This window comes from Ursus arctos, unplaced genomic scaffold (assembly GCF_023065955.2).
Source record: "Ursus arctos isolate Adak ecotype North America unplaced genomic scaffold, UrsArc2.0 scaffold_26, whole genome shotgun sequence".
NCBI lineage: Eukaryota > Metazoa > Chordata > Mammalia > Carnivora > Ursidae > Ursus > Ursus arctos.
Genome location: NW_026622941.1, coordinates 8,363,754 through 8,390,371, shown reverse-complemented (window position 1 = coordinate 8,390,371; position 26,618 = coordinate 8,363,754). Strand labels below are relative to the sequence as shown.

Genomic DNA, 26,618 nt, shown 5'->3' with positions numbered 1-26,618 from the left:
AGACTTGTCTAGGGCTTCCACTGATACTACCTTTTCTTACCTCGTAAGCCTACGTCAGCTTAATATCCCCCAGAGCTGTTCTCTCCAACCCACTGTGATGACTGTCACTCACCCTTCCTCAGACACCAGGAGGCCTCCTCTCGTGGCACACCCACTCCTGGATGGAAGCATGCCTCTATCAATAAAATCCAAAGGGAAGATAGAAATCCCACCTGTCCCAAGGCAAGGAGAAAGGCTGTGGGGGAACGCTAACTCCTGCGTTGAAGTGCTTCCCTAAGGCTGGCCCTGTACCACTGCCCTCGTGCCCTACACAGCTCCTGTCCACAGCGCCTGTCCTCCACTGACAGTTCCTCGGGGAAAAAGCAGATCCTGGGTAGGAAGAGAGGGGTGTTGTTGCTCAGCCTCCTTCCAGTCTTCTGTTGAAACGAGTTGACACCCTGGGAGATTTGAGCTATGATGAATTTTCTTTCAGAAAAGCACCTAATAGTGTCATCTTTTCCCTTCCTGTGTCTTGTTCTGTGTCTCTGGAATCTTGTATTTAAGTTTTCTTTCATGAGATACGGAGCAGGAATCATCAGGATCGTCAGAAAAGGCAGGAAAAAGGTGCCAGGAAATCCTTCTAGCGGAGGCCGGGCTGTATGTGTTTAGTAGTGTGTCTTTCCACCTGGGATCACTAGCTGGTGCTGGCTTTCCTGCCTTGCCGTTAGTACATTCCTCATCTGTGTGCACCTCACAGCAAAACCAAGTGGGAGGCTTCAGCTTACGTGGGTTTTTAGGTTTCCTTCTTCTTTCTCTGTCTGGGCCATGGTGGGCTGCCTGAGTCCCTACGTACATCTGCTTGGTCCTGGAAATTACCTGTTAGTGGTAGTATTTGAGGCCGGGTTGTAACCCAGGTCTGCACAGCTGTGCTAGAGAGCGGTGTCCATATGTTTCTTAATTCAGGTGAATGTGGCTCTGTCTCTGTTTTGAGTGGGTATGTATGTAGAGACAGTTACATCCGTGCTTTTCAGACCAAGCCTCCAATTACCCAGAATCTGGTTAGGCCTCTGGAAGCAGGTGCCCCTGCGCGAGGACTTGGACAGGGTGCTGGTGAGGCTGCCCTGCTGGGAGGAAGGGTTTGGCCTGACCTGGCCAGTGGGAACCCTCAGGAATGGCTACACGAAAGTCATTTCTTGTGGCAGGGCAGCTCAGTGTCAGGCTGGGGCCACTTCTAGAACTAGTAAGAGAGTTTCATTTCTGGTATCTCTGGTCTCAAAAGCATGAGGATCCTTGGCTCTTACCTCTAGAACTCCCTCTTTGTGAAAAGAGCCGACTCTGGTGTAATAGCAATGCATTTCTCCCAAAGTGCTTTCCCAGATGCCGGAATGCAACTTGTTCGAGTGGCTCAGAGTGATCTGTACCACGACAGCTCCAGGTGGACCCTTACCACACGTCCCCTGCTGGGATGGAGTTTCCCTAATTCTCCTTGCCTCTGTGGAATCCGCTAGAAGCAGATGGCTGTTGGGTTGGATTAACTATGCTTTAAAGAGTGCTGTTTTCCAGATTGTGTCTTATGACTAGATCTGGCCCTGGTTAAAAATTAGAGATGATATCCCCTCGTTCCTTCATCTTTGGCATCTGCTTGGTCCTGGCATTGGTCAGTAGCGGGGTGACACTATCCCCAAAGTTAAAGTTGGAGATTCTGACATCCCGAGAGCTATTGCAAACTCAGTGCGGGTCTTGTAATGTAAACCATTGCAGGCTCGCTATTTCCAGTCTTACCTCAATGGTCTGCTTTCTCATTTCTAACACTCGCTGTTTTTTCCCCATTCAAAAATAATAATAGCTACACTTACCTAACACTTCCTAAACACCTTAAAAATATTCACTCGAGGCAATCCTCACAACAACCCCGTGCAGGTACAGTTATCATCTCTATTTTATAGAGGAAGAAACTACAACACAGAGAGGTTAAGTAACTTGCCTGAGCTTGCACAGCCAGTAAGTAGTGGAGCCAGGATTGAAACCCGGGCAGCCTGACTGGTAATTGGTAATGTGGTCAACTTAACCACTACTCTAGTAGTGTTGGCATTCTGTCCAGAGCAGGAAGTTATCACTCCTTCGTACCTGACCTTGGCACCATCCAGAGAGCGATTCCTGGCCTTTCGGATAAAGTGGGAAGAAAACTGTGCCTGTTGTTTTGACTTACACGTCTCATCCAGGATCAGTCTTCCACTCCAGCAGAATATCCTTCTGTTTTTCTCTGCCTTTCTCCCAGTTCTGTAGTCTTCATTAGACGTCCTGTGGATGTGACGGAGCCTGCCCTTTGGCTGCCTTTCCCAGTTTCTGTGGGTATTTCCTTTCAGTCTTCCAGCACGCAGAGAAGAATGTGGCCTGACTCAGGTTCTGCCCAAGCCCAGTGGCACGAGGCCCACCTGGAGAGAGAGGTCTGGGTAACTAGGTTGGTTGGACTGAGAAATGGAAGTACCTCTTGTTTGCCTTTCTAATAATAGCCCTGAACATTAGCCTCGTGCCATTATTTTGGGGAGCATGGAATGTGTGGCAGCCACGAGCTCATTAAGCTTCATTCACTTCCCTCCAGGGATGAAGCTTTGGCAGTGTTTATGACTTCATCCCTTTTATTGAAGGGGGAAACTGAGGCATCAAGACTTCAGGGAGCAGGGGGTGGTTAGGGACATTTAGTGAGTCAGTGTCAAGGTTGGGAATAGAACTGAGGGACTTCATCGCTGAGGTTCTATGCACTGGACTGCCCTTCAAGAATGGGGAAGTGATGGGGGTGAGGAAGTGGGATGGGTAAAGGGAGAATTGTGCCGAAAGATCAGGAGGACCTTCTGCTGCAAGCGTCTTGTAGCTGGTAAGATTAGGATATATTTTCAGTGCTGGGCGGTATCTGGAGGGCTGACCGGGAGGGTGCTGGAGAAAGGTTAAATTTAACCTCTCCTAACCTGGTGCTGGGGTAAGGATAGGGAAGAGCATAGAACAACTAGCAAAGGCTGAGAGTGCTTCCCTTTCCGGAATTCACAGAGATTGGCATGTGCCAGAGGGGTTCTGTATACCACTTGAAATCTACTCTTATGTCCCTGTCCAGTGTTGGGAGACTTTCAAATGAAGTGTCCACGGAAGGCTTCTGTGTTCTCAAGATGAGGTTTCCTAGGGATCTTTAGCAGGAGGTAATAAGGAATTCTTTATAGACCTCCCCTTCTGGGGAGGACCCAGGAGAACCCTGGTCACTGAGAACCTGCTTATTGTCATGTTACTGTTCAGCGGGGATAACCCAGCTATAGGACCAATTATTGCCCAGAGCGCACTGCTTTACCCCAGATGCTGTGGCATTTTTATTTAGTGATGCGCTAGGAGGTCTGAGGCTTCCCGGAATGATTAAATGTCCCTATTAGCTTCCAAGTTTCCATGATTTTAAGGCAAGGTGGTGGTGGTGGGCTGTAAAGGAGGGTGGTGGGGAGAGAAGCTAAGGATAAAGGGGGAAACCCCTTCATGATGCTATTTATAAACATAACTTTTCCCCCCCTTTCTCCTGTCAAGCAATTCTTGGGTTTCAGTTGGGTCCCATGCTGCTCAGGCCCCTGAGGCACTAAGGTGTTTCCTTCAGCCTTGGAGAGTGGGTGTGTTGCTGGTGAGGAGCACGGTGCAGGGTACATGTGTGTACATGCAAAGATTGTGTGGGTGGGGACTTCGGGGGAGAGGCACATGAGTGAGAACGCTGACCCTCAGGAGAAAGGGTAAATCTCAAGGGGAGGAGGGTCCCCGCTACCGGTGACAGGGTGAGCTGACAGCCTGCAAGATGTGTTGGAGTCAGGAGAGAGGGGTAGGCAGTCATATCTGGGATTGCGCTTTTAACTGCAAAGTATGTGGATTTGTGTCTAGTTGAATCCATAATGCTTGTGCATATTATCCGGGTGCGGATTTAGAAATCACATACGCCATGTGTTTCCGTCCAGGATTCTGAATTCTGAGGCATGCGGGCCCTGGCTCCTCCCGAGAAATGCCCTGGTGGGACCGCCAGCAGGGATAGGAGAAGGAATACTGGCTGGACGCCCCCGGCTGTGCAGGCACAAACCTGCCAGGCGGCAAGTGCTTAGGGGGTTGCTGGCATGGGCTCTCAGCGAGCGCCAAATGGCTACCAAGCGCTTCCTGCCAGCCTTTCTAGACCCTGCGATAACAGACAGCAGCCGGCGTTCTTCACCTTCCCCCACCAAGACGTCACTCTGGCTGCATCTCTCTGCCAGCAAGAGCGCCCAGGCTGTGTGGGTGGCAGCAGGGTGTGCAAACATCAGGCGTGGGCGGTTTGGCAGCGCCAGGAGTTTGCATGGAGGGGCAGCAAGCGTGTGTGCCCGGCTGGGAAGGGAGGAGAGAGGAGGAGGGCGGGAGAAGGGGAGCCAGCTCTTAGCCCCAGAGTGGCTATTTTTAGCCAGGCTATCTGATTGTTACCGGTGTGCACACAGCTGGGTGTCTCCCCTGAGCTCAGTGAAACCTCAGCAGGCTGAGAGGTGGGAGGTCCTTGCCGATGGCTTCTTCCTGGTGTTGGTGGCTGTGGGCGGGAGCTTGCCAGGAGTAGCTTTAAAGGTGCGAGGGCAGCTGTACTCAGGATCTGTTACCTCTGTGTGTGACTTTGTGCCCTGCTGGTAAGGTACATCGTATATCTCATCGTGATCTCTGGGTCCGGGGGCCACTGTTAATGTGTGTGTGCATCTGTCCTTTGCTGGTTGTCCTATGTAATTTATGCTTGGGATGAATCTAATATGCCTCGCGCGCACATATATGGGATAAAAAGGGTGAGTGCTCAAATACATCTAGTATGAAACATCTGTAAAGTGTTGGTGTGTGCTTTTGTTGGTGTATATTTGTGTTTACTCAGACTTTTTCTTTCCATGTTCACTTGTGCTATCTGTGGATATTGTGTGTACATAAAACAAGCATCACATAATTGGAGAGTAGACTTTGGCTGATTTTACGTGGTATAGTAAGTTTTAAAAAAAACTATATAGTTTAAAATATTATGTTATAGGGCTTTAAGTCAGGAGGATTGAGGGAATAGCTCAGTTGGGTGGGGGGTTTGACTTCTCTTTTAGTCCTGAGTGAAGGGAGAGTCCCGTTGGCTATGTTCTACATTAAGATGTAGGACTGGTAAGTACTAGTCTGTCATCTGGTAGGTGATTGGCGATACATTGTTTGGGCGCTTTGGGAACCCTTGGTTGAGGGCTATCCTGTGACAGTCTCCCATGGGAGTTATAATGGGAAGAAACTCTACTTCCTTTAAAGCACTAAGATTTGAATATTATTTGCCACTAGTAACCAGCTATAACACGCATCTATTCTATTTTCCTCTCCCCTTTGTTCTCTTCTCTCCAGAACCCAGAAGTACCATGGCTTCCGACCTAGAAAGTAGCCTCACCTCCATAGACTGGCTCCCCCAGCTGACCCTTCGAGCCACCATTGAAAAGCTTGGGAGTGCCTCTCAGGCTGGGCCTCCTGGTGGCAGCCGCAAGTGTCCCCCAGGCTCACCCACAGATCCAAATGCCACCCTGAGCAAAGACGAGGCAGCAGTGCACCAGGATGGCAAGCCACGATACAGCTATGCCACCCTTATCACCTATGCCATCAACTCCTCTCCGGCCAAGAAGATGACCCTCAGTGAGATTTACCGCTGGATCTGTGATAACTTCCCCTATTACAAGAACGCTGGCATTGGTTGGAAGGTGGGATGGCTTCTGTAACCTGCAATCATTTTTAGCCTTTGACAGCCTTTATCCCTACTTTTGTTTCTTCCTATAACCCGGTCCAGTTCACTCTGACCTGTTTTAGAGATGTGTGAACTTAAAATCTTATATCTCCCATCCCCTACTCTTTTTCAGAGTTGAACAACTTTCATAAGGTATATCAGGGAAACTCCAGTGATATCGAGCCACTAAGTGTAGTTATGAGGATGGCAGGATGCTGTTGCTCATCATACCCTCTTACCTTCTGAGTCCTCAAAAAGGAGATTCATTCATTTCACAAATACTTATTGCCACTCCACTATGTTCAAGTCCTGTGCAAGGCATGGCATTGCTTCTTCCTACCTAGAGGTAGGAGTCTTACCAGATTTCCAAAGCTTCTGGCACATAGTCCTCATCTTTTGAAAAACTGTATACCAATAATAATAATAACAACAACAACAACAACAATAATAAGGTCCTTCACCAACAGCTCATCCACCAAGCAAGTAGTAAGAGGATAAGTTGTTTGGCAATAAAGGAAGAAGGAAACTCCTCTTCCAAGCAGAGAAGGAAGACTGATGTTCTCCATCTTTCGGAGCAACAGCTCATTGGCCAGTTGTTGAGTAGGAGTGGGGATTTAATGTAGTTCTTTTGCTCTGTAAATCACCAGTTGACATACAAACCAGATGATGAGCTGGAGGCTACTGGAAGCATTCAGCTTTTCCTTCATGAACGTGTCCCTGCTAACTACGGCCATCCCCACCCTCATCCAGCACACATGTGCAACATTATTTCCTTCATCCAAATGTAGCATTCCAGTGGGCTGTTGAGAAAACAAAGGTGAACTTGTGCCATTGTTTTGCTCCTAATTTATATTTTGTTTTTCTTTATATAAACAATCTTAAAGTATTATTCTTTTATGGGAGATTAGAATGAATTAAGAAGCTGGGCAGATGTGATTTTGAGTTATTTATATGCCTGTTGTCAGTTGGGTGGAAAGATTGAAAAACTATATAACCAGAAAGATTATATAGGTATATATACATATATATATACCAGAAACACCTGGTAGTCAAATTTATAGGCATTACCTCCCACCGATTTAATTTCTGCGTTTTCTGATCTCAGTGCTCTTACTAGCTGCTAGGTAAGTTCCTCTATCAGTACAGTTAAGAGGTGCTAAGTTTGCCTGATACTTGAACTTTATTGTATGTTACGTCCTTTTGTGTCCCTCTGTGCCCTATTAGAAATTTTGCTGCTTTACAAAAAGTTGCTGAAAGCTAACTTGCTTCTCTGCTTCCCTAGAATTCAATTCGGCACAACCTTTCTCTCAACAAGTGTTTCCGAAAGGTGCCCAGACCTCGGGATGACCCTGGGAAGGTGAGACACTCCTATAAGCACTGAAAGGAGGGGCAGGAAGGAGAGAGGAGTAGTTGACAGCCTAGAGTCCTGTGGCAGTTTTAATTACGCAGAAGAGGAAATCATGTTAATTAGAGAAGCAGCTTTATTTTTCCTCAAAGGAAGAGCTTGGCCATCTCGCTTGGGGGCCCCCACTAGCATGAGTGACTAAGAAAGATTGTGAAATCTTTTTTTTAAATAGAATTATTTATGGTAAAGTTGACTTCCATGCCCCCTTTCTTATGTGTGGTACTCTTTCTAGATGTGAAAGACAGGCTAAATAAGCTTTGCGGGAACTTTTCTATACAAAAACCCCATGACTTTTGTCTTCGAAAGGGAAAAGAGATAAATCAATTTCTTCATTCGATAGACGTGGATGCTGGAGTTCAGGAGAGCCTTGCCTCAGATCACACGGAAGGGGAGGGTTGTGTCTGGGCATTTCCAGCTCTTTGAACTAGATACCAGAACAGTCGAGGCCTGTATTTGGACCGCAGGTCATACCTCTGACATACTCATTGAACTTTTAGGACAAATTTACTCCTCAAAAATAGCCAGTACCCTCAGGATTCTGTGTGATTCTCCAATTATCTTTCTTAATGTAACTTTTTTTTTTCTTTTTCTTTTTTCTTTCTTTTTTCTTTTTTTTTGTGAAAATCCTCCCAGATACCTACTTTTCCAAAGGTGGGAATTTCCATATATAATGATTTTGTTTTCTATGGGGATGGGTTCTCCTTCCAGGGCTCTTATTGGACAATCGACACGTGCCCTGACATCTCCCGAAAGAGAAGACACCCTCCAGATGACGATGTAAGCCCCCCCCTCATGGGGATGTGCTGTTTCTGAGCTGGCCTCTCGGTCCACATCCTGGCCTGTAGTTTTGGTCCGTTCCTGTGTTTGGGGCAAAGGATGAGGTGAAACCATGGGTCTTGGGAGGATGTTTAGTTTCTGCTTCTAGATTTCTGTTCTTTTACAACCCTCAGCTATCCCAAGACTCACCAGAACAGGAGGCAAGCAAGAGCCCACGGGGAGGCGTTCCGGGGAGTGGGGAAGCCTCACTGCCTTCCGAGGGGAATCCTCAGATGTCCCTTCAGAGCCCCACATCTATCACCAGCTACGGCCAGGTAAGAAGTAGAGGGGTCAGGGTGCACAGGGATGGACGGACGGGTGGTGTTTGAACAGGTTCATAGGTCTGCCAGTTCAAAATTCTGTATTGAGTATCTGTGATGTAGTAGGTGGACAAATTGGGAAAGAAGGGGAAAGCAAAGGAGGGCAGCTGAGAGAGAGAGAGAGATGTAACAGAACTTTGAAGAGGATCGGGGGGAAGGAAAGTGGTGAGAAGAGAAGAAGGGGAGCCAAAAAGGTTATGAGAATGGAAGATGGGCAGAGCCTGGGAAAAAGGCTTGCAGTACATCACGATAGGAATAAACGAAATTGGGGAGATGATGTTCATTCACTGAAAAGTTAGGAGAGGATGAAGGCAAGCCAGAGAGCTTGGTGACCATGAAAGGGCTGTTTTCCTGATTGAGCGCACGGATTGAATTTCTCTTACTCCTTTTTGTAGGGCACGGGATCTGTGGATGGTGGAGCAGTGGCAGCAGGGGCTCCAGGCCGAGAAAGTGCTGAGGGTCCTCCTCCCCTATATAACACCAACCATGACTTCAAGTTCTCCTACTCAGAGATCAATTTTCAGGATCTAAGCTGGTCCTTTCGCAACCTCTACAAATCCATGCTGGAGAAATCCTCTTCCTCCTCTCAGCATGGTAAGCCTGCAGCTGGGATGAGGGCTTGCAGGTCCTTACACTCCTGAATGGGTGATAACATTCTCTTCTGTCCCTTCTGTCTTATTTTTCACACAAAGAGGGGCTGATCACTGGTCAGGGGAAGCATGTCAGAAACCAAAATTGTTTCGAGTCAAGCTCTTTTGGCTTAGTCCTAAAGGACAGCTGTTTCAAGAGGCAGGCTGGGTTATTAGCTTCAGAAAGTGAGTTGGAGGGATCCCCCTTCTAGAACTAAGGGCAGTGACTTGTTGGCTGCAGGCAGGTCATTTAGAGGATGGCCACTAGGGGACAGCAGTGGTTTCCTTTCCCTAAGAATCCGTTTCATTGTGAGATAATTTAATTTTTTAATGTATTTATATTTATGTTGATTTTTTAAAAAAAGATTTATCTATTTATTTGAGAGAGCGAGTGAGTGGGAGGGGGCAGAGAGGGAGGGGCAGAGGGAGAGAATCTTTAAAAAGACTCCCCACCAAGCGCAGAGCCCACCTCGAGGCTCAGTCTCACCACCCTGAGATCGTGAGATCATGACCTGAGCTGAAATCAAGAATTACATACTCAACCAACTAAGCCACCCAGGCGCCCCATGTTGATTTTTATTAGGAAAAAATCTCAAACAGATGCAAAAATAGAGAAAATAGTATAATAAGCCCTCAGGTTTCCAACTTTTAAGATGGCCCAATTTTAACAGGTACCAACATTCTGTTCAGCTCATTTCGTTTACCACCCAGCTTTTTTTTTTTTTAATTGGAGTAACTTAATGCAATTCCCAGACATGTCGTCCCACCTGTAGATAACTACTTCAGTGTGCAGTCGTAATGATAAAGACTTGGTTATCCACTGCCATTATTAGTCTTAACACAATTAGTAACACTTCCTTAACATCAGTTTATATTTTGTCCATACTCAAATTTCCTGAATTACCATGTGAGAGTAATTTAAAGTTCTTGTTGGAAGGCTCCTTGAGAGATCATTTGGTCCAGCCCTCTGTGACTCCTCTTTGTTTCTGTTTTTAAAGAAATTAGAGGTGGGGGGGCGCCTGGGTGGCACAGCGGTTAAGCGTCTGCCTTCGGCTCAGGGCGTGATCCCAGTGTTCTGGGATCGAGCCCCACATCAGGCTCTTCCGCTATGAGTCTGCTTCTTCCTCTCCCACTCCCCCTGCTTGTGTTCCCTCTCTCGCTGGCTGGCTCTATCTCTGTCAAATAAATAAATAAAATAAAATAAATCTTTAAAAAAAAAAAAAAGAAATTAGAGGTGGGGTCGACTTTGGGTGGGGCGTCAGACCCTCTTGTCCTGTGCAGTCGCCTCGTACAGGCCGCAGGGGTTGAAGGGGTTGCTGAAAAATGATTAGAAGCCACCTTTTGGAAAATTTATATTAATTGCCATGGGTTTCTTCTTTTATATCTTGGGGGATTTAGATCTGGAGTTCTGCTCTGAGATTGTAGCCTTTGCTTGAGGAATGAGTCCACGTCAGATGATTGGTTGATCAGAAGTGGGGAGCAGGGAGGGGCTCTCAGAGACAAAGTGAAAAATTAGATTGAGTGAGGATTCAAGTGTTCACTCAAGTTTAATGGTGGCTGAAAGCCCCTGCCTAGGCTCAGTCTTTAGTTCTTCCCTGCCCAGCATGAGTGAGAAATTCATCCATCCTTACTCGATACCACACCCAACTCATGGTAGTGAATCCAGGAAGATGGTAACAGCAGAAGAGTGTAGACACAGTAAGCAAGAAGAGAGAGTAGGTGCCCAGTGGCTTTATTTTATTTGTAATTTACTTTTTAAACTTCCCCTGATATCTGACTGCTTTTGACACTGTGATTCCAGGCCTACCCCCAAATCCCTGAGGAATAGCATGAAAAGGGACATGCTGACATTTTTGCTAAACTTTTAGCAGCTGCCACACTGTCAGGGCCCTCCATCTGTCTGTTGTATCTACAGAGGTGGGGGAGCTGTAGGGCGCAGAGGGAGCTGAGAGGATCCTTGCCTTCCCAGAACACCCTTACCCTTTGAAGTCTGGGGTTTCTGCCTGAGGCCTCCCGTCTCCACCCTGTGGAACTCCTAGTTAGTGAAAAATGCATTGGGGCGTCTGGGTGGCCCAGTCGGTTGAGCGTCTGACTCTTGGTTTCTGCTCAGGTTGTGATCTCAGAGTCATGGGATTGAGCCCCGCGTTGGGCTCCATGCTCGTTGGGGAGTCAGCTTGAGGATTGTCTCTGCCCCTCCCCCTGCTTGCAATGCGCGCGCTCTCTCTTTCTCAAATAAATAAATAATATTAAAAAAAAAAAGAAGAAGAAGAAGAAGAAGAAAGAAAAATGCATTGCCCAATTCACTTGGCTGCTTCCTCCCACCCTGCAGGCTTCTCGTCTCTCCTGGGGGACATGCCGCCCTCTAACAACTACTACATGTACCAGCAGCCGCCGCCGCCGCCGCAGCAGCCGCCGCCGCCGCAGCCGCCACCCCAGCAGTCACAGCCGCAGCCGCAGCCGCCACCCGCCCAGGGCCCCCCCGCTGTAGGGGCTGCTCCTCCACTGCACACCCCGAGCCCGGATGGTTGTACCCCGCCGGGGGGGAAGCAGGCTGGGGCCGAAGGCTATGGGCCTGCCTCCGTGATGGCCATGCACCCACCCCCGCTGCAGCACGGAGGCTACCACCCACATCAGCACCATCCCCACCCCCACCCTGCCCAGCAGCCGCCGCCGCCGCCGCCGCAGCCCCAGCAACAGGCGCAAGGCCAGGCTCCTATCAACAGTACTGGCTTTGGTGAGTAAGAAGGGCGCAGGGAGCTCCGAGAGGAGGGCGCGCTCTCCCTTGTTTCCGACTGTGGCCTAGAGCCTGGAGGTGCCGTTGGTTAGGAAGTTAACAGTGCGGCTCTAGCGTGGGCCCCCCAGCACAGCTCCTCTGAGCGAGGGGAAGTTGCTACTTAGAGCTCTGTGTTAGGAATTCTTGGACCACCTGCGATTGCTTTACGTATTCTCCTGCCGAGGAGCTAGGCTGTCTCTCCCTAAAGCATTGGGAGCTTTACCAGCCCTCAGTCTCCAGGGAGGGAGATTTTAAGATGATCCTGGTAATGTAACTGATACCGGTGCACATAGTCAGTCGGCTTTCAGTTGGCTGCTGGCTTACACTGAGCTCTTTTTATTATTCACTCTCCCCACCTCTTTGTAGCCTTTCCTCCTGACTGGTGCTCCAATATCGACTCCTTAAAGGAAAGCTTTAAGATGGTCAATCGGCTCAACTGGTCCAGCATTGAGCAGTCACAGTTCTCGGGTGAGTGATGAGAGGAGGGTGGCCAGAGGGAAGAGGAGGACATTGTGAGTGGGAAGCCCAATAGAAACTAGCACCAGAAGGGGATGGTTAAGTGAAGTTTGAAGATGGAGGATTCCACTGTTTTCCCTCCATATTTCACAAGGTGGATGATGCCAATGTTACTTTCAAATTAATTTTAATTAACTTTGCCTTAACTCACTCAAAATATGACTGTGTTTTATCCTACCCTGTTCTGTCCCTGGAGTGGGAAGGGTCTCAGGAATTCAAAAACCTGGACCACTGTTTGGTAGTTTTATCACCATTTACTGGCTAATTCACTTACTCCCTTTGAAATTTTGTTTTTTTTTTACCAGCAAGATGGAAATTGTAATAAGAATTTAATAAGGAACCAACAGAAGAAGAGTTTAAAAATGTAGAGCTCTAAGTGCTGTCCATTATTATTGGCAATGCAGCTAGTCAGTGGTGTTGATTTATGAAGTGGTGGGAGATGGGGGTGGATACCGTAGGGGCTTCAGGACCTCTGCAAAGGGTAGCATTTCTTTCTTCTCTGTTTGTAGAACTGATGGAGAGTCTGCGGCAGGCAGAGCAGAAGAACTGGAGCCTCGACCAGCATCACATTGCCAATCTGTGTGACTCTCTCAACCACTTCCTTACTCAGACTGGCCATGTGCCCCCCCAAGGGGGCTCCCACCGGCCACCAGCCTCTGCCCGTATTGCTGACTCCTGTGCCCTTACCAGTGGCAAACAAGAGCCAGCCATGAACCAAGGTAGTGAACCAAGCAAGTTACCAAGGAGATTGGAGGCTCTGATGAAAAGGGGGGGGGGGAGGGCAGAAGACAATTGAGAAAAATCATCTGATGAGCAGTGACCCAGACTGAGCAGCGGGACTAGTTTGTCTGCTACGCTGACCGAACATCTAGTGTGTCAGTAAAGTCCTATACTGAAAAGCCGTAGGATTCCCTTTTCTACCTTAATTTGGGAGATCAGAATTACTTATGAAAAGGGAGGAGAAAGTGCCCACTCCCAATGTGCGTCTCAGATGGGCTTGTGATTCTCTATACTTCCATGATCTTCAAACCAGTGAAATGAAGGAGATTCAATGATCATGTTTCTATATTCGTCATCCTTCGAATAGCCATGAGGGTTCACAATTCTAGCGACACAATTCTACCTGTGGCTTTTTGCCCTAAGTGGTAAGGACTGATAGCTCCTGCAGAAAGCCTTTATGCCTGCTGAAGCTACAGCACAGAGCAAGGAAGGGAGGAGCCATTAAGGGGAGAAAGAGTACTTCTTTCCCCCTCTATATTGGGCCCCACTTCATTGAGTATAATAAAGTACACTCAAGAAACTCTTATCTTGCTTTGGCAGTGAACTCTTATGTGCACCCACAAGCCCCGCACCTCTACCCTGGCCCATCACCAATGTACCCAATCCCCACCCAGGACTCAGCAGGATACAATCGCCCAGGTAAGAGCCAGGAAGCTTGTTTCTCCAACAACCCAACACTCTCTACCTTGACAAGTTGTTTTGCTTTCCTCTGGCTCCGAGCCTGCATTCTCTTCCCTTTTGCTTGCCCCTGCTGGGAGTGCGTGAGCCTTCATGATTCCTAAGGCTGGAGGGTGGACCCCTTGCTAGGGAGGTTTATGTCATGGGAGACTAAAGAAGACTGCTTTACTTCGAGCATAACTTGTGCCTGCAGTAAGAAAAGGAAGTAAAAGCAGGAGCGCCTGGGTGGCTTAGTCGGTTGAATGACTGACTTTGGCTCAGGTCATGATCTTGGGATCCTGGGGTCAAGCCCCACATTGGGCTCTGCGCTCAGCGGGGAGTCTGCTTCTCCCTCTCCCTCTGCCTCTTCCCCTGCTCGTGCTCTCTCTCTCTCCCCTCTGTCTCGAATGGATAAAATCTTTAAAAAAAAAAAATGAGTAAAAACATGCAAATAGTCCAAAGATGTAGAACATTTATGCCCAGCTTTGAAATCTAGATGGAAGATATGCTCAGGCAGATACAATGAACATGTTATACAGAGATACCTGCTTTGTGCCCATGTCTGCTTTCCTGTTAACCTGACTCCTATATCGGGGTCTGGAATTGAACTACGTCTGATGGGGGAGGGGGAGTTGGAGGAAGACCCTAACTTGCCATAAATAGTATAAAATGAACAGGTCATTTGCTTTTAAATACATTTTAGAAAAATCGCTGTTATTATCCTGCCTAACCACAAGTGTTTTGAATTTTTTGGGTGAAATCAGACCCTTTATCCATGTATTCCTTATCCATGTAATATATCTACAAATTTCTGTACTGTGATTTCATATAATAGTCCGTTGTGTATGTTTTTTTCATTATTACGTGGTCTTCATAAGTATAATTCTTAGCGGCTGCATAGTGTGAAATTGCCACGTGACCTCTGTTTACTCTGGTTTTTTTCCGGAGACCCCGCTGAAGTGGCAGCTGGCAATGAAAACAACTGTGGGCTGATAAGGACCATAGTTTCACCAGCCCTTCCTCACAGTAGTATTTGGGGCGGAGCACTGCCGATCTAGATTGAGAGAATAACTTTCCATCCACTCTCCTTTTACTTTCTTTCTCTCTTCCTGACAGCACACCATATGGTCCCTCGGCCACCGGTTCCACCTCCTGGCACCAACGAAGAGATCCCTGATGACTTTGACTGGGACTTGATCACTTAGGGCATCGTGGAGCGTGGCCGTGAGCCCAAGGCTGGGCGGCGAAGTCTGGCAGTGGGGCCAGAGCAGCCCCAGCCCATCCCTTCCTCCTTGCTGTATATACTTAGATATCCTCTTTTGTTCTTGCTCTGTCAGAGAAGCCACCGCAAGATGCTGCCGAAGATAACCCCCTCTTTCCTGCCTCCTTCTTCCTCTTCCTTCTTGTTTTTTTCCGAATTCTTTTATTATTATTCTTATTATGGTATTATTATTATTATTATTGTTATTATTATTATTGGTTATATGCTGTCTCCAGTCTACTGTCCCTCCTCCACGGACCGTGTCCAGCCCTTGCTAATTTAAAATCATCTGGCCGGAAGGTGAGGCCTTGACAGCTACAGAGAATAGTTTCAAACTTTGATTTACCTTTCTCTTCGAGAAACTCTATGCTAATCTCACCTTTCGGCCCGCAGTTGTTTTCTGTTCCTGTCAGTTCAGTCCAGTACGAGAGAAGCCACATTCTCAAGTAAAAGGGATCTAAAACACTGCTTGGCAGCCATGAATTTGCAGGTTTTACTCAATGGTGCTAATTTTGTCCTCTGAGCTCTTCCTTGTCCCTTTATATCTTCAACCCTTACTTCTGCCGATCCTCACTCCCCATCTAGGGTGAGAGTGATGGTGGTGGTGCAGGAGGGTGACCATTAAATCCTAGTGGCATAAGAGGTCTGGGTTGGGTGGAGCCAAGTACTGTAGAGGGGCGATGGAATATAAAACAGTCAGTTTCTATAAGCTACTAGAAACTTCTACTGGCTTATTCCTAGCCCTTAGTCTATTGGAGATAGAGTTGGTCTTAGCCAGAACTCTGCTTCTGTGGTAGGGATGAGGACACCTATTCAGCATAGGTTCAGCTTTTAGGAGATGGTTTCAATTTAACCCTTTTGAATTTTTAAACATAATTTTCTCTGGAAATTAACTGTGGCTCATATTTGCATTTACAAATTATCCTTCAGTCCCCTTTTCCCATTCGGCAAATATTATTTCGTCCCCCTTCATTTGTTGGCTCAACTCTTCCTCCCCTTTCATCTTCTCCCCCCATTTTCTGGAATGCTCAAGAAAGAAAAGTAAGCCATTATCACTCTTTTAGTTTCATCATGTCCTAGGACAAGATGGGAACCTCTTTCCCACTGATCATAGCAGAACCAAACCTATAGCATTGGTGGTAGGAGGGTGGGGAAAGGGAAAAGAAGCTGGCATACATGTGGGTAGGGAATATTTCAGTTATTCAATTATGTAGGCAAATGCTTCTCTCGGAATCCAGATCACAGGGGCTGAAGCTTTTGTCACTCAGCTTTCGAGGGGTGAAGGAAATTGGTAGAGGGGAGTAAATAATCAAGAGAGGAGAGTTCATGAGGGCCAAGGGAGACCCCCCAGAAAAAGGTACAGGGACAACAACTCTCCTTTAATGAGGAGTGGCCATGAGTTACTGCTGCAAAGTGCTTGGTGTATGTTTAATGTTAATTGTTGAATATTAGTTACGAGAGGGAAGAACAATTTTACTTCTGTTTTTATTTCACTGAATGTTCACTTTCTGAAAGCTACAGGACAAAATGTAAGGAATGGACAAGGCCGCTGTCTCCGTGATTTCTGCTTTTTGTTCATAGTCTTTTATTTACCCATGACTTCCAGGAGATCTAGCTTTCTGCTCTTTCAACTTTTTCCCTCATCCACCCCTTCCTTTCTTTGTAAGGGGGTTATATATGAGAGTTTTTTGAAGAAGGCTGAAGCAAAGGGGCAAGAAAGGGCGGTTAACTAAAGAGCACTTTATTTCTGTGAAGTTCTTTGTAAGAAATGGGGGTATGAGTGGCTTGAATCCCCCGTTGTTGGGCGGTCAGTGGGGTTGAAGTATGACATAATATTTCCCGTTGGGGAAAGGAGAATGTCTCTTAGAGGGTGGCAAAATGCCTTTGCCCTGTGTCCCTGTTCTAGGCATCTCTTCCTGATTCCTGTCAGTCAAGGTGCCTCCTATACACAACTTCCCATCTGTTCTCCCCAGGATTCCCCCTTTACAAATGATCACTTCTTTTTCTAAACCCCTTTTCTACTCAGATCCACACAGGATTTGCGAGGGTAGACTAAATTGTACGTGTAAATTGTTCATAATTCTTCTGTGTCTTCTGAAAACTAGCCTCACGAAGACTCTGGTGGGCAGCCGGAGTAACTGAAGTTTGGGGCTGGGGTTGGAGATGGGCCGTCAGGCCTCCTGGGATTTTAGCGCCCTTCCATTAAACTCAGCCTTGCTAAATGGCACAGGACAAAGCTGACCCTCTTTGGGCCTCAGTTTCCCCTCCCCTCCATGAAATGGAAAGAATACTGCTTTTTCTTGTTGGTCCAGCACTGCTGGGCTCAAAGTATAGTCGTTGTCATATTGGGTGATGTGTGCAAAACTACAGGAGCTTGCTGCCTACAAGAGGAAATGAGGGAGAAATGGGAGGAGAGGGACAGATGGAGCAGTTTCGTGGTATAGATCCACTCATCCTTGCTTTCCTCTCTTCGACCCCCAGGTTTCTGGTTTGGTGAGTCCTTCGTACCAACCATAATGCTTTGCATTGGTGCAGGCTGGCAAGGGGGTGTATGATCTCACAAGTTGTTGTTGATGTTGTGTTTTGCATGCTTTCTTAATAAAAAAAAAAAAAGGAAGAAGAATGTTTATGGTTTTATCTTACTGGTGCTGGTCTCACATTTCTTTTTGCCAGGGTAGGGAGGCAGAAAAGGGGAAGCATTTGTCTTCCACTGGTCTTGTACCCCTTCCCTGCCTCCCACCCCTGGGTCCCATTAGTTGATCTTAAAATTGTTTTATAAGATTGCTGGGAAAGCAGAATTAAAAAACATGCGTTTTACATTGCCTTTTTCCCCAATGCTATTAAATATAGTGAAATGTTGGGAGAGGCAGTCACCCCTTGAAGCTTGGTGTGTGGACTAGGCCACCTTGCCTGTGTTCTGGCATATTTCAAAGACTGGAGATACTATAGTTTCGGGAGGAGCTGGATCTCCATCTGGGACTTCCTGTAAATACAGGTACTTACCAGAATTTTCCATAAGAAATGAGGGAATTCCAATTGTAGAATTTTTTTCATAATACATTTCCCGGGGATGGAACTCTCAAAGAGAATCCAGAAATAACAACTATCGAGTCTTTCAAACTATGCCATTCACCCTAATATCCTGTACACTAAATGCAGGAGTTTGGGGCTTACACCCAGGGTCTTGTGAGATATGTTGGGACTTCCAGGAGCCTAGCTAATTGCCATTTTAGCATTTTAGCAAGCCTCCCGCCGCCCACTATGAGATTAACTTGCTGTGTGTGTAGAGATTATGATGTATTCTGAGTGTCAAACAATTAAGAGGATCCATGAATTTCAGTCTTGCAAGGAACCACAAGAAAGAAAGCGTTTATTCATATCAAATATATAAGCAGATGACATTGGAAGGTGGCACTGTAAATCTTACATCACGTCAGACATTGTTACCTCACAATTGAAAGACTTCCCTTGATTTGCAATTTTTCTGCATTAGTACCTTATAACTTATTTGTAGTCTTGAGCCTAACCTCAATCACTGAACAAATAATAGTGCCTTGCACATCTAAAACATCTCATCTTCTCTTTTTTAAAGATTAAATAATTACATTCCGCTTAGGTGAGGCTATATTGTAGTACAAACCCGAGATTTCAGAAGTTCGACACAATAAAGTTTATATATACAGACAAATGAGACGGTGATAGAGTTAATAATTTTTTAAAAGATTTTTTAATTTATTTATTCGACAGAGATAGAGGCAGCCAGCGAGAGAGGGAACAGAAGCAGGGGGAGTGGGAGAGGAAGAAGCAGGCTCATAGCGGAGGAGCCTGATGTGGGGCTCGGTCCCAGAACGCCGGGATCACGCCCTGAGCCGAAGGCAGACGCTCAACCGCTGTGCCACCCAGGCGCCCCAATAATTTTTTTTTTTTTTAATGAAAGAAGGATGGAAGGAAAGCTATATGTATGGTTGGAATCCACAGAATAGAAGAAAGTGTGTGGTTATGAGCAAATTGAAGTATGATGATTAATGAATATTAGGATGATGGATAAGCAAAAAAATATGAATGGATAAAATTCATCTTTCAAGACAAGAAGTGATTTTATCATGTATATGAGAACTAGCTGCATAAGCACACGACTTGTCATGGTAAACATCAGAAGAAATGTCTAAAATTGTTGCAAGTGTTATTTCTGGGAGAGGGGAGTGGGAGGAGGGATTGGTTGGGCAGAGAAGGGCAGGAAACTTCTTATGTCTCATTATAAGCCTTGGGTTCTCTTTAAACTATGTGCATGTATTACTCTGGGAAAGATAAATAAATAGGTTTAAATAAATTATAATACAGATGTTGACCAGATAATGTAGCTGAATCCATAGGGAGTGCCTCTCCAGAATTTTAAAAACCCAGAGAGAAACCTGGTGAATGATACACACGTGCCACCATGCTTTACAAAGTTTGATGGTATTCCTCGAGGGTACTCGGTCATTACGCAGTGGATTCAAAGATTTCTGCTCCATCCTCCACCCTCTTTCTCTTCTCATTGGAAATGAGTTTCTTAGGGAATATTAGTTTCAAGCAAGAGGAGGGGAGCAATTTGAATCTTATGAAATTAGAGGTTATTAGGTGCACAAAGTGTAATATGGAAGACGAGTTAGAGGCAGGGGAGGAATAAGGGAATAAAGGAGCTTAAGAAAGGGAATTGAAGAGAGATGGTTCTATCAATAGGCAGACTGAGTAAACAAATAGAAAACTCCCCAAACCGCAGCTTACATGCCATTTTATGAGTGAGTTTTCAGATGCCTTAGCAGCCTGGCTTTGCACAGTGGATGCCTATTTAGTTGTAATGATGGAAACCTGGAATTCCCATGTCCTGTATCCAGGAGTATCGCACGTAGCAAGCATCTGATGTTGTCCTCTGTTCCAGACTCAGTCTCATAACTGCTTGTTTTCATAGACTTTTTCTTTTTGCACCTTCTTTTCATTGAAAAACATCATCACCACCACCACAGCAAAGCCATAAAGAAATGATCATGTTTCACTCAGGTAAGACTAGATGAAGTGGTTTTAAATTGAATCTGGGAGGGGATTTGGACAAAACTAAAGAAAAAATTTCGTGATGGAAAAATCATTTTAAAACAGACTAGGTTCTCAATGATCTCATTGGCTTAGTTTGGGATAGAAATAGACTAATTTTTACAATGATTCTCTAATTTAGCATTCATTAGAAACGAGAGTTTGTTAAAATACTTGCTGGGCCCCAACCCCAGAGATTCTGATTCAGCAAGTTTCTAGGTGATTCTAACAAGTTACCAGGTGATGCTGATGCCCCTAGTCTGAGGACCATACTCTGAGAACCTATGGATTGATTCTCTGATGGTTTCTTTTTTTTTTTTTTTTTAAAGATTTATTTATTTATTTATGTGACAGAGAGACAGCCAGCGAGAGAGGGAACACAGCAGGGGAGTGGGAGAGGAAGAAGCAGGCTCATAGCAGAGGAGCCCGATGTGGGACTCGATCCTGGAACGCCAGGATCACGCCCTGAGCCGAAGGCAGACGCTTAACAACTGCACTACCCAGGCGCCCCTCTGATGGTTTCTGAAATCCCCTGCTCACAATACCCCTCGTTGTTTTAGAAACCTGTTGCACTGGGTGAATACCCAAGAATCTCTGCTTGGCTCGTCTGCTCCATATCTTCACACGGTCGTACTGATGCTGTTTCTTTCCAAAAAGACTTTGCTTTGGGGACAGCTGGTAGACTGTGTGAGGTCCTCACTGAAAGCTGCCTCCAGAATGCCCTTCACGGACTGCTTTGCTTTCTTCCTGAAATCTTTTCCTAGGAGGGCATAGAGGAAGGGATTAAAGCAACTATTGGCAGATGCTAGAGCGATGGACACATGGTCCCAAGACAGCAGAGCTTCTCCAAAGGGAGTTTCTGGGTCATAAAACAATGACAGGACTCCAACAATGTGGTATGGAGCCCAGCAGACACAGAAGACAACCACCACAGCCATAGCCACTCGCAAGGTTTTGATCCGAGTCTTGGTGAAGCGGCCCCGTCGCATCCGGAAGATAATGAGGCCATAACAGGTCACCATGACAATAAAGGGCAGAAGGAAACCCACCACTAGTCTAGTGATGGTTATTGCCATCAGGGGTGTTAGTACTTGATTGTCATATGAAAACTGGCCTAAATCATCATCCTGGAAATCTTGGGATAGCTCATATGCGTATAAGGAATTGCTGGAAATACCAGAGTAAAGCTCTAAATCAGTAGAGAGAAAAGTCTCAGAGTTATCTGGTGGGTCAGTTCTGTGATCTTCAGTGGGAAACCCATTGGAGATTAGAGATGAGACCTCATCAGCAGGTTTAAATAAATTATAATACAGATGTTGACCAGATAATGTAGCTGAATCCATAGGGAGTGCCTCTCCAGAAGGTCTTTGAAATGTTTGAGAATAGAGGATAGTGGTGGCTGTCCAAGGAAGATCATTTGTTTGTAAAGAGAAAGACTCTAATCTATCATCTATTTCTCCAGGCAGCTGCACCATGGAGTTGTCAAGAGACCCATTTTCCAGTAGATCCATGGTGAAGTCTGAATAATCTAATGAGCTGTAGAGACCAAAATTGTAGCCACACATGTTATGGTTGTCTACCGCGAATGTCTCCCGGTACATGAACACAGGTATACACATTACAAAAGCCACCACCCATATACATCCACAGATAGCGAAGGCTGTCCCCACATTGCGGTGGTTCTGGCACCAGATTGGCTTGAGGACCAAAAGGCAACGATCCAGGCTAATGGCAGTCAGCAGGAAGACGCTGGCAAACATGTTGAGGACGATGATGGAGGGGATGAGCTTGCATAAGAGCCAGCCATAGGGCCAGTGTCCTTGGAGAGCCAAGTGGGCCAGCGAGAAGGGCAAGGAGAGGCAGCAGAGGAAGTCCGCCAGCGTGAGATGGAGAAACCAAACCGTGTTCACCGTCCGCTGCATCTTTAGGCCAGCCACCCACAGCACTAGCCCGTTGCCCGGCAAGCCCAATAAGAAGGTGAGGCTGAGAATGACCATGGAGAGAATGACTTGGGGTTCATACCAGGGCTGTGAGGGTAGGTCCGTTGAATTGTTATCTGCAGAGAAAGGCTCCATTGCTAAGCTTCTATAAAAATATAAACAAAAATATTAAAAGTATCTTTTTTTTTTTAAAAGCATATCCTTAGAATTATAACCCTCCCGCATAATGCTGTGGAACTATAAAGGCTCTCGCTCTGTTTTAGTTTTTATTCCTTGACTTTACACTGGACCGCACAAAACATTGTGTGATCATTAAAATCTACCGTATCAACTTAAATGTGTATAGAAATCATAATTTCATTTGGAAGTCCCTATCAGCGCACATTTCTCCTCTTTCTTGCACTCCAATTTCTCATTCTGGCCTGGTTCCTTTCCTCACCTGGTGTTCCCTATTAAAAACAAATAAGCTATATGGACAAACAATAACTTCTAGACCAGAGGTTCCCAGCTTTAGATCCACGAAAGGGCTTTATGAGCTCCAGCACCACCTCAAACAGTCTGTAAGATTTGAAGTTTACATATTCTCATTTCTATGAGGGCAGAAGATCCAGCCCCTCCCCCCCCCCAGATTTTCAGATGACTCACTACCACAAAAAAAGGTGCTGTAGACTCAGTTATGCCTTTATTTTTTTGAAAAAAGATTTTATTTATTTATTTGAAAGAGACAGAGATAGCAAGAGAGAGCATGAGTGAGGAGGAGAGGGCGAAGCAGGGAGCAGGGAGCCCGATGCAGGACTCCATCCCAGGACCCCAGGATCATGACCTGAGGCAAAGGCAGACACTTAACCGACTGAGCCATCCAAGCACCCCTCAGTTATGTCTTAAATTTTTTTATTTTTAAGACTTTTAATTTATTCATTTGAGAAAGAGAGCAAGAGAGAGAACAGGAGTAGGAGCGGGGAGGAGGAAGGGGCAGAAGGAGAAGAAGACTCGCCGCTGAGCAGGGAGACCCCATGTGGGGCTCGATCCCAGGATCCAGAGATCATGACATGAGTCGAAGACAGACACTTAACCAACTGAGCCACCCAGACGGCCCCAGTTATATCTTTAGATACAACCTCATCTTTTCCTTTTGCTTTCAAATTTCTCAAGAGTTGTTTCTCTCTCTGCGTTGATTCCCTCACCACCCATCATTTCTTTCTTGTTTGTTTTTTTAATGTTATTCATGAATATATACACATATATTCATATATATACATGTGTGTATATATATATACATATTTTTCTTAATCAAAATTTAACAGAATTCCATTATTCTGTGCCTATTTAAAATTCTTTAATTATGGTAAAATACACATAACACAAAATTTACTGTTCTAAAAATTTTTTAGGTATAAAGTTCAGCAGTGTTAAGTAAATTCACATTATTGTACAATTCCCCACAACTTTTTCATCTTGTAAAACTGAAACTCTAATGCTATTAGACAACAGCTCCCCGCTTCCCTCTTCCCCCAGCCCCTGGCAAACCATCATGCTACTTTCTGTTACTATGTATTTGATTACTCTGGACATCTCATATAAATGGAATCATACAGCATCTGTCTTCTGGTGTCTGGCTTATTTCATTCAGCTTAATGTTCTCAAGGCTCATCCATGTGGTAGCATATGTCAGAATTTCTTTCCTTTTTAAGGCTACATAATATTCCATTGTATGTAAGCACTGCATTTTGTTTATCCACTTATCTCTTGATGGACATCTGAATTGTTTTCATCTTTTAGCTCTTGTGAATAATGCTGCTATGAACTGGCGTGCAGATGCCAGTTCAAAGCCACTGCTTTCCTTTCTCATCTAGTCTCCACATTATGCGGTAAGATTTTACCTTAAGGAATACTCAGTCTTCATCTAGTTTTTTCCCAACCGTCCCCAAAACATCTTCTATAGCGGATTTATCCACAGTGATAGCCAATCTAGGATCACACTCTGCATCGGGATGTTATGTTCCTTACGTCTCTTTTTTAAGCATAGTTTCTCTTTTTCAAAGGTGCTAGCTTGTTTTAGAGTCTGTTCTCACCACTCACTTTTTACCCTTTGTAATTTGCAATTTTTTAACCCCTTGAAATTTGTCTTCTACCCCATCACTGGGCTAAAATTACCTCTAACTAACAATTCCAAACATCTTTTTCTCTGTCTTCGACTACCACTCCATTCTCTTGGCCTTTGTGCCATTACCCTCACCTAATTCTGAAGACTCCTGGAAATGCACCCTAGCTTATAGCTTTCTTGAACAACTCACTATTCAGGCTAATGCTGTTTACTTCTGTCTGCAATTACGTCCTTCACCTTAACCTCCATTGTCCTGCATCCTTAATCTCTACCTATTGAAATCCTAGCCATTCTTCAAAACAAGCTCAAATATTATTCTTCCTTGAAACCTCTTATAGTCTAATAACTAATCAGAAATGAGTTCTTCAGCCTCTTAATTTTGTGTGTGTGTGTATACTTTGATTCTCCTTTCATATTCTCTATGCAGTGATGCATTTTGTCTTGTATTATAATTATTATCATGGCTGTCTTATCTATTATTCTGGTCTTCAAATTCATGACGGTAAAAATGAGTCTTGTTCTTAAGTGCTTATTCTACTGAAGTTAGCACAATGCTTTATACGACATAAAGATCAAAGATTACTTCAGTGGATGAATGTTCATTTTGGGGGTTTACTTTTTCTTTTTCAACTAGATTTAAAATTCTTATTCTTATCCATAACCCACTAAAGATGCTGTCTCTTCCAACTTCCTTTTTGTTTTTCAGTTTCCAGTTCTTACTGGTTATAATAGCATTTTGTTTTTCCTTTCATAGAGTCCCAAAATATTTTCGTGACTTGGAATTAGTTCTGCTGAGCTAACCAAATGCTGTCATAGGGTCGTACATGATTAGCAGAAGTTAAAATAACTGAATCAACAAAATAATAAAAAAGAAGAAGTGGTTCTCATTCTCCCTCTCTGTAGCCTTATTCACTCAAATATTCAAGTCGTATCAGGATCCCTTCTTTTCTTATTGTGCACGGCAGCTACCCTGATCCACTGTCCTGCTCCAATACGCGTATTCATGCGGAGATCCATAAAATATTGAGAGAAGGATAGAATCAGGGAGGGTAGGACCGAAAGGAAACATAGCAATTATTTTTCCTTGTCTCTAGTTTTATTTTTCAGTTTTTGACATGGAAACTCAGCAAATCAGGGGACTGTCACATATTCACAACTAGGAGGGTTCTAAGACCTTAAGCCCAATGTCCGTCATGCCAATACTCTTTCTATTACAAAGAACCACAGAACTAAAAAGGCTTTGGTATTGTTGATAAAGGGAAAGGTACCGAGAGCTGCACAAACTGAAGTAATAAGGATTGAAAAGAGGGGTTCCTGGGTGGCTCAGTCTGTTAAGCCACTGACTCTTGATTTTGGCTCAGGTCATGGTTTTAGGGTGGTGATTCGAGCCCCGCATTGGGCTCTGTGCTCAGCACAGAGTCTGCTGGAGATTCTCTCCCTGTGCCCCTGCCCACCCCTCTTGTGCTCTCTCCCCCTCTGTCTCTAAAATAAATAGATAAATCTTAAAAAAAAAAGATTGAAAAGAGCAAAATTCCAATATAAATAGAGTCATCGGTGTGAGCTATACTTTAAATATCACATATCATCTGTCTTAAAATGAAAGTATGTATGAATCAGTCTTAAAAGTCTTTCAGAATGAACAAGATCACTTTTTACATTTCTCCAAGTGTTTTGGCTGAAAGGCGTTTCTACATTTAAGATTGGTAGAACTCTTTCTCCTTCCCTCTCTCCTCCTTTCTTTCTTTCTTTCTTTCTTTCTTTCTTTCTTTCTTTCTTTCTTTCTTTCTTTCTTTCTTAGTTTTCAATACTAAATTGACCAAAAGTAGTTAAAAGGATAAAGAAAATCCTGAAACTAAAATTCAATTATAACAGGAAAAGAAAGTACATTCCAGAATCAAATACTAATGATAAGGTGACAGAGTCAATAACAATAAGGAATAAGCAAAAGAATAAAAGAAAAAAGAGGAAAATTGAATGAGAAAAAAAAATATATAAAAGGCAACTGATTTGAAAAACAAAACTGTTATGAAAAGCTGGACTTAAAGTTCAGAAAGAGAAACATAGCCAATCTAAGAGAGAAAAAAAATGGCATGAAAATTCACTATTAATTCTAGAACAAAAAGAAGAAGAATGAAGATAAATAGAATGTGGGATATTTAGAAAAAGAAAAGTGGATGTGGGGAAAAACAAAAGAAATAAAAGTTGGGGAAGGAATGGGGGGAAGAGAAAATGATGACCTCAAACCATTGTTGGTAATTAGCAGAGGAAACACGAGTCATCAGGTGAATGTAGATTTTCTTACCAAAAACCTGAGACAGTAGCTGAAGGCCTCAGCACCGGTCTGGAGGTCCCCACAAATCCTGTGTGGTTCCCACACTTACGCACAATCAAGTTATGAAGTATGTTTAGGAAAATTTTCCTCTTCCCTCTCTCCGTTTCTGATGATGACAGATGAAACTCCACACTTTTGACTACTATCTGACTTCACAGGATGAGTTTTGAAATCAGTCACTCCTCAATGTCTCAGATAAGAAAAGTAAGAAAAGCAGAAGTGGGAGGGCATAATTCTCGGATGTTTTCTGCAGGACACAGAATACAGCTAAAGAGAGA

The 26,618-nt window shown here is 44.8% G+C and overlaps 2 protein-coding genes across 2 annotated transcripts in view; one reads left to right on the top strand and one right to left on the bottom strand.

The window, feature by feature from the left end:
• FOXJ2 (forkhead box J2) overlaps positions 1-18,251 on the top strand; it is a 19,797-nt gene extending 1,546 nt beyond the window's left edge. The window contains exons 2-11 of the mRNA XM_026502514.4: positions 5,368-5,714; positions 7,020-7,094; positions 7,851-7,919; positions 8,093-8,233; positions 8,674-8,872; positions 11,237-11,641; positions 12,047-12,148; positions 12,706-12,915; positions 13,517-13,615; positions 14,750-18,251. Of these exons, the coding sequence (XP_026358299.1) occupies positions 5,382-5,714; positions 7,020-7,094; positions 7,851-7,919; positions 8,093-8,233; positions 8,674-8,872; positions 11,237-11,641; positions 12,047-12,148; positions 12,706-12,915; positions 13,517-13,615; positions 14,750-14,838 (1,722 nt within the window). The 5' untranslated portion in view covers positions 5,368-5,381 and the 3' untranslated portion in view covers positions 14,839-18,251. The remainder of the gene's footprint in view (positions 1-5,367; positions 5,715-7,019; positions 7,095-7,850; positions 7,920-8,092; positions 8,234-8,673; positions 8,873-11,236; positions 11,642-12,046; positions 12,149-12,705; positions 12,916-13,516; positions 13,616-14,749) is intronic.
• Positions 18,248-26,618, bottom strand: C3AR1 (complement C3a receptor 1). The gene is made up of 2 exons (XM_026502515.4): positions 26,311-26,618; positions 18,248-22,049 (listed from the first exon to the last, which is right to left on the bottom strand). Exon 2 carries the CDS (start codon positions 22,037-22,039, stop codon positions 20,585-20,587), a length of 1,455 nt encoding a protein of 484 aa, XP_026358300.1. The 5' UTR covers positions 22,040-22,049; positions 26,311-26,618; the 3' UTR covers positions 18,248-20,584.